General features: G+C 36.0%; 1 protein-coding gene across 2 annotated transcripts in view; it reads left to right on the top strand.

Moving 5' to 3' along the window:
• Positions 1-6,893, top strand: part of LOC109934269 (E3 ubiquitin-protein ligase DTX1) — a 237,558-nt gene extending 230,665 nt beyond the window's left edge. For both annotated transcript variants that reach the window (XM_020533075.2, XM_048611519.1), the window contains exon 9: positions 931-6,893. In XM_020533075.2, the coding sequence (XP_020388664.1) occupies positions 931-1,155 (225 nt within the window). In that variant the 3' untranslated portion in view covers positions 1,156-6,893. The remainder of the gene's footprint in view (positions 1-930) is intronic.
• Positions 6,894-7,662: the final 769 nt, after the last annotated feature.

Raw genomic sequence — 7,662 nt, 5'->3', positions numbered from 1 at the left:
GCTTGGCCTGCTGTGTTCATCCAGCTCTACACCTTGTTATCTCAGATCCCTGAACAGATGGTTTTTCTGACTGGAGGTTACATTAATTAATGACAATGATGTGGAAAACCTCATTTAAAACCTTAAAAAGAAGAGTCCCAGATCAGATCTTAGATCCATCTTATTTGAAGGTAACAAATGTAATTGTCTAAGTTTTGCTAGCTGGTCCATATTTTCTGCACCTCTGAGCTCTTAAAATTTGCCCTGGAAGTGCGGATATTTCAATCAACCTGTTCAGGCATGTTTTGACACACCATTGAAGCAGGGTGGGACTTGAATCCGGGTCTTCTGGCCCACAGATGGGACACTACCATTGCACCACAAGAGCCTTCACCCTAGGCTGATTGTTATCCACTCCTTTGTCCATAAAACTGTTCTTCTCTCTTTTTGGGCTCTATCTCGACCTATCATTTACTCCTTACCCACCCCCTGACCCCCGTCCCATCTTCTACATAAAAACCAACTTTTTCCTAGCTACTATCAGTTCTGAGGAAGGGTTACTGGACCCGAAATGTGAACTCTGACTTCTCTCCACAGATACTGCCAGACCTGCTGAGTTTTTCCAGCAATTTCTGTTTTTTGTCTCTAGAACGGCAAGCTATTAAGAGCACATTCAAGGCACCTGGGGTCCAATGAATGAAAAATGAAACAATTTATCTCCTCCTACCACAGGGCTACATAAGTAGTGGATGCATTGGTTTTGGGGACCTGGATTTGAATTCCACCATGGTAAATAGTGAAATTTAAAACCGATAAAAATTTGGAATTAAAAACAAGTCTTATGGTGACCATGTAACCAATGTCAAATATTGTAAATACTTATCTGGTTCACTAACGCCCTTCAGGGATAGAAATCTGCTTTCTTTCTGATCTTTAATTTTCAATCACTAGATTCTGAAGCTCTTGATTGTGGCATGGGATCGCAGGTTGATTTTCACCATTGGAACATCCAACACCACTGGAGAAACGGATACTGTAGTATGGAATGAAATCCATCATAAAACAGAGTTTGGATCAAATTTAACTGGACATGGCTACCCAGATCCTAACTATTTGGAAAATGTTCTTGCAGAGCTATCTGCCCAAGGAGTCATGGAAGACTGCATAAAGGACTGAGAAGAGGACTTGCAGAACTAATCAATAAGATTTTTGGACACAGTATCTTACCTTGCAAAGTACATTACTAGGGTTTAAATATGCTTTGCTTTACTGCCTTGACCACTACTTTGTTAATGCCAGTTCAGGCTAGTTAAAACCAGACTGTGTTGGCCTGACTCAGTTTATTGGTGGCAAATTACATTGATATACTGTGCAAGTTCGCATCTGTTGTTCCTTATGGAAAGATCTCCACAATATTAATAATTAGGGGCAAGTAAAACAAGAGAAAGCGAGGGCTATTGAGCCGACAGTTGATTGCACTGGTCATTCCTTTAAATAAGAACAGAAATGTTTTCCATTGGGATGAATCATACACAGTGCACCCTCTGCTATAACTTAGCTAACTGTGCACATAAAGGCAAAAAAAAAGGTCTGTTCAGTTGTCGGAATGCTGGCATCAGTCAACATGTCGCTTTCTAGATATCATAAAGCCGTACGTGAAACATGCAGCATTTTTGTAAATAACTTGTGTACATCTCTCAGGGATGTCAGTCTTTTTGCTTGAGTACGTCGCTGTAAATAGTGTACAGTGGACAGAAGAAAGAGGAAAGTAGCTTTGCATGTGAAAACTGTATGGCTTAAAAAAAAAATGCCCATTTTATCTTATTTTACCATACAGACAGCAAAATCATGGAGCATTTTGAAACAATTTTGACAAAGGTAGTTTAAATTTAAAGACACTGCTTATCAAGTGTTGTTCAGAAATAAATAAGGGCTTGTTCTGTGTTAAAAATCTCTCGTTACACCATTAGTCCAGCTAACTATTAGTGTCCTGGTAGCCCATGATGCATGTCAGTAACAATAAATACATATGTCTTCAGTCGAGGTTGTTTATTTAAAGTTAACTTTTGTAACTTTTGATGTTGTTATACTTCGTAGCCAAGTACGTCACAGTCTTAACTGCATCAATTATGTCTACTGTGTTTTGTAGACTATTATGTTTATGAATTTGGCAGCGAGGCCAAGACATTTCCTTTTCATTAATGTGGATTTTTCTTTTTTAATTTTAAAACAATGGCTCAAGTTCTACATGCAACTCAATGTATGTACTTAGCTGTCAGATTATGTGAAAAGATTACTTCACAGGAGGGGGCATGGGGATATGAGGGCAGCAGGGAGTCCTGGATGTTGCTTTTAAGAGGATTTCAAAGACCCAACAGCTATACAATCCAGCCCGCAGGCAGATATTGGATAATATTGGTGCCAAATATAGTTACTGGATCAGAAAATGGATGCATGCTGACATTTGGGATGGGCTCTTCTGTCAGGGGAAGGCTGTGTAGGGTGGAATGCTATGAACAGTTTACAAATGGCAATAGCTGTAGCAGTGTTCAATATTATTCTGATATCACTGTCAAATCCATTGTGTTCACAGTCATTGCTTGTGAACGTAATGTACACGAAATGCTGTTTCTGCAAGTTACATTCTCGTTGCTGGCTTGTTTGACATTCAAATATGAAATCTATTGCCAAAAAAAATTTGAAAGGAAAGTAAATGAAATTGGAAGAGGTTATTGACATTTCCTTTGAGGTTAAGAGTCACAGTGGCTCAAAGATGAACAACACACATTCAATAACCTAACTATTTTGAAGGAAGCTGGGTAAGATGGCAATCTCTCCTGAAATAAGGCAATTTTTGAAAAAAATTACAATTGCTGTATTGTTAAAAATGTGCAAGCAAAACAGGGAAACATTTAATTCCTAAAGCGAAAAGAGATGTCAAAGACTTGCTAGTAAGCACGCTAATCTTGAAACTAAATGACAGGAGTTTTTTTTTTTAATTTAAATAGTTGTTCGATTATTTTTACCTGTATGCAAAAGTGGAGCTGTTCTGTCTGCTCAATCTGTTTCTCACACCAAACCCTTGTCTGCTAGAGAGTGGTGTTCTTATGTTCTATTCTGATGACACCTTTATAAACTTCGTCACGCCCAAGAACTGCCATAGAAATGCACTAAAAGACCAGCAAATTCAATGCATTTGATTCTGCATACACATGTCTTAAACCATAAAAGCTATTAACTGCGCCTATGCTAAATTTACCAGCAAAATCAATCTGGCAGCGTTAGAATCAGCAGTGTTTGGTGCCAATGGAGTTACGAGCAATATTGCTTTGAATAGATTCTGAAACAGATTCACTTTTATATAGAAACAAAGACATTAACAAAGCATGTGTAAATAGCATATTGAATCCAGTGTATTTTACAAAGTATAAGGGCAATACCCATTATATAGACCTTGGCAGGTTCAATTTAGAAAGTATTAAATTGAGCATGTATAATCAAACCATTCCCAGTGGTATTGGAAAGTACAAGGTATTTTGGTTAACTCTCATTTTGAAGGTTAAATATAAATCACAGTTATTTTAAAACCTTAAGTCTGAAGATGTTAAGTTAGAAACTACAACAACAAATGATTTATTTTGTAATGGTATTTACATAACAAGGTGAAATTGAGTTGGTCATGAGGCCTATTACAAAGTTGGTAATATCTCTTCTACTCAACTGACAAATGGGCCATGAATTTAAATTCTGCTTTCTACTTTTGTGAGGAACAGCCAATGATTAGGCTAAATAGAGAAGATATTTATTAAAGGATTAAATTAGTCTTTAAAATAAAAAGCATAAAAATAAAAGTCGCCCGTGTATTTTTTTAGACTCACTGAAATAAGCAAATTTTAGATATATTTGCCAAGTAATTTGATGAATTTCATTCCTGGTGATAAGAACTGATACGGTTTTGAAAACAGATCCTATAATTGTCAGCACTTTGCAAGCCTATATAAGTTTCACAAGACAAAACTCATGCATAAGGGTCCCATCATTTGCAGAGGTTTTATTAATACGCTGAAGTATTAACATTACTGTATTGGTTCTCATACAAATAGTTCAAATGTAGATTGACAGTAATGAGAATGAATCTGTTTTGTATGTTAAATAAAAGAGCAACTTTTTCAGAATGCAGAGGTAAAGGGAAAATGCTGGAAATCATCTACAGTCTGGCACTTTCTGTGGAGTCTGCTGAAGATCATCAGTCTGAAATGTTAATTTTGTTTTTCTCTCTCCACAGAGACTGCTTGATCTGCTGAGTATTTTCAGCATTTTTTGTTTCTTAGGTTTTCAGCATCTTTAATGCTTTGCTCTTGTTTCTGTGAAGCTCAGCTTCCAGCTCTGCACAATGTTGTCCTTGGATAGTTGATGTTATTTTTCCCTGGGAAAGCAAGTTGTACTGGTCATTGACACACAACACTAATTAAGAAATTGAGGAAAGACGTAATTTGCTCTCAAGTGATGAATTATTCTTGTCATTACAATTAGTACAGAGTCATCAATATTCCACTGATCCATGGATTGAACATTTTGTCTGGAAGCTACTCACAATTTGCCAGGAATAACATTGCAGTAAAACAGACAGAACAGTAAGATAGTAGGAAATTGCATTCATTATTATCATATTAGTGCATTAATTTTCTTGTGTTAACTTTTATTTGCCATTTTCTCAACCATTTTAGTCAGTGATGTTTGACATAGCTTGTTGCCACCTTGAAACTTTGCAGGGTAGACTCCTTAATTCCCTACCATCCCTAGAAGTTTGTGTAAGGTCACTGTTCAAAATCAAGGTGAGGTACTAAAATAATAACTGAAAGAACTGCGGATGCTGGAAATCAGTAACAAAAGCTGAAATAGCTGGACAGCTCAGCAGGTCTGGCAGCATCTGTGGAGAGAAATCAGAATTAATGTTTTGGGTCCAGTGATCTTTCTCAGAACATGAGGTACATGCCTGATATTTGTCCAAATAACTAAGAACAAATTTGTTAATAACCCTGTGATAAATAGTTATTCAGAACTGTAGTTACCTCGTAAAATTTCAGAAATAGCATCAGTCTGCAGTGTTCAATCAGCCAGGATCGTATTGAATGTCAGGCAGGCTCAATAGGCTGAATGGCTTTCTCCTGTTCCTACATTAGCACTCATAGGACTAATCTTAAACCAATGCACAGTGTAGAAAAGCCATGGGATATGGTGGAACATTGATTTAGCAACAATGTTGACTTCAATATAAAGTCAACCAGGGTGTGAAACCAGTGTGAACCCTTCACTGTCAGTTAACTAAAGGATAGATTGATTTAAAGTTGCCCCTTTATGACCGTATAGAATAATGGTAATGGATCTAACATTCCTGATTGAATTCAACTTTAATTGCAAATGTTTCACTTTAGGAACAACGTTGTGAAATAAAAGTTAATTATATCTAAGGGAAATTGAACAAACAAAATGTTAAAACAAAGGTAGCTGGAACGAAAGAAACAGAAGATCAAGATTGAAATGTAGCCATTCACTTCAATCTTTACATTTGTCACATTAAAGTGAAAGACAATAAACACAAACTTGGAAGTTTTTGCCTTCAGAACACATTTTGTCAGAAGTTTCAGATTATTAGATGGGGCCTAGTTTCTGGAAAAGGTCTGAGACCTTAAGCCACCTTTACAACTCCCATGTTTTTCGTTTTCTTGCTGGGAAACAAGAAAACCAACAGGACTCTTGATAGCCTGATATAGTGCAGCTAAGCGTAGATATTGTCATATTTATTGCCTGCACATATTTGCCTTACTCGGCATAGCTATTGTAAATGGCATTGGGAGTTCTAGGCTATTCCCATAAGAAGGCAAGTGCTTCTTAAAAATCAGTTTGCTACAAAGCCCTTACAAGGAAGGGAGCTTCACTTTAAAGATCCAGGCAGAACTTATTGCTATGGTCATAGGTTAGGTGATATGGCTACTTTTTAATCAACAGTACAAAAATATTCTCTAGCCAAAAAATTTATGTCGTTACATGAAATGGAAATGAATAGCATAAAATAAAGATTTTGAACTTATAAAGGTAGTCAATGTGGATTCCAAGAATCACAGCTTACATGATTTATTCACACAGAAATCTGGTTGCAGCCTTCAGCCAAATGTAAATGTTTTTAATTTTACCTTAATAAATGGAACTTTTATGCAATATGTGAGGAACAATGTAAAGTATCACACTTGTTTTTGATGCCATCGAGGTACTTATCATTTATTTTATACCTTTTGAAGGTAACCATGCATCCTAGGTTCTAAATAAGATCAAATATGAGTACCATTACAAAAGACAAGTTTATTGAAGGTGAGCTCAAATAACTAGTCAACATGTGATATTTTTTTAAATTATGTTAAAATGAAAGTGTTCCTTGAAGAATAATGGGTTTCCTGAGCATATTGCTGTGAAGTACATTAAAAATTTCACTGAATTTGAATGCAGAGCATCTAGATTAACTTTAGACTCAGCCACTTTGGATTTTGTGGAGATAAAACCTATCAGATTCATATGACTACAGATTATGTAAAATGCTTCACATTTGAAAAGAATGAGACATGTACATATTTGTGTCCGATTTTAGTTTTGAGGAGAGATTGCCTTGGGGGAAATGTGATGTGTTGTGTTATATTTCATGCAATCTGCACAATATTGATGTAGATTTTGATACTGCAAAATGCGATAAGGATCACAAATTCTTTCTTCCATGACTATGTCTTGTGTTGTTATTTACTCACCAGCTCATCTTGAATTTATGTAATGAACTCATATAATATGTATAAACTATTGGATAATATTGGATTTGCTTGTAACTGTTAGTTATAAATAATGAATAAACTTTATTTGGAGGATAAGATTTTACATTTGCCAGGTTTTTGTAAAGGCTTTTCCACCACAGTTTCTCTGCTGAAGAAATTCTTATTTAGAAATGATATAACGGATCCCCAGGGAGAACATTGTGATAAATTGATCCTCATCACAAGCGTTTTTGAATGATTTGAATTTATTTTCTGAAGCCAAAAGCCACATAATGATAGTGTGAATTACCATGTAACTATCAGAATGAAGCCCTTTTGTGGAATTAACCTGACCTTGATGTTTGAAATTTCAAGGGATCTCTTAGAGTTGACAAAGTGACATTTTTCTTGAAATGGGATGGAAAATTATTTAGCAGATTCTGCCATCACTTTTAACTTAATTTCAAAGTGGAGTCCCTGAAGTGTAGGTTTTGTCTTTCTGTAACTTGGGAGGCAATAAAGTTAGAGAAGGCAGCAAATTACCACTATGCTTGTTCTGATAGTTGCAGCCATTGCATTTTAGAGAGAGCGAGCTGAGCTGCTTGCCAGAATATATGTGTGTGGTTCACTTCTGTACTTTCACTTGCAAGTATCTCATCTGCTGATGGCTTGATTTAGTGGTGGGGGGGGGTAACACATTCAGAGGGATCAATAGCAGTCAGATTGATTATTTAAATGAAGCCACTGAGAAAGGTTAAATGATTATAGTATGATAAAATATGAGAATGCATTCTGTACTTGAACATAAGACATAAACAATAAGTGTCCACAGTAAAAGGCAGAGATGCAAATGGGTCTAGTGCATAAATAAATTATTGAATATTCA

Source organism: Rhincodon typus, chromosome 24, assembly GCF_021869965.1.
Source record: "Rhincodon typus isolate 14 chromosome 24, sRhiTyp1.1, whole genome shotgun sequence".
Lineage (NCBI taxonomy): Eukaryota > Metazoa > Chordata > Chondrichthyes > Orectolobiformes > Rhincodontidae > Rhincodon > Rhincodon typus.
The sequence above is the reverse complement of the archived record's forward strand: the minus strand, read 5'-3'. Positions and strand labels throughout refer to the sequence as shown.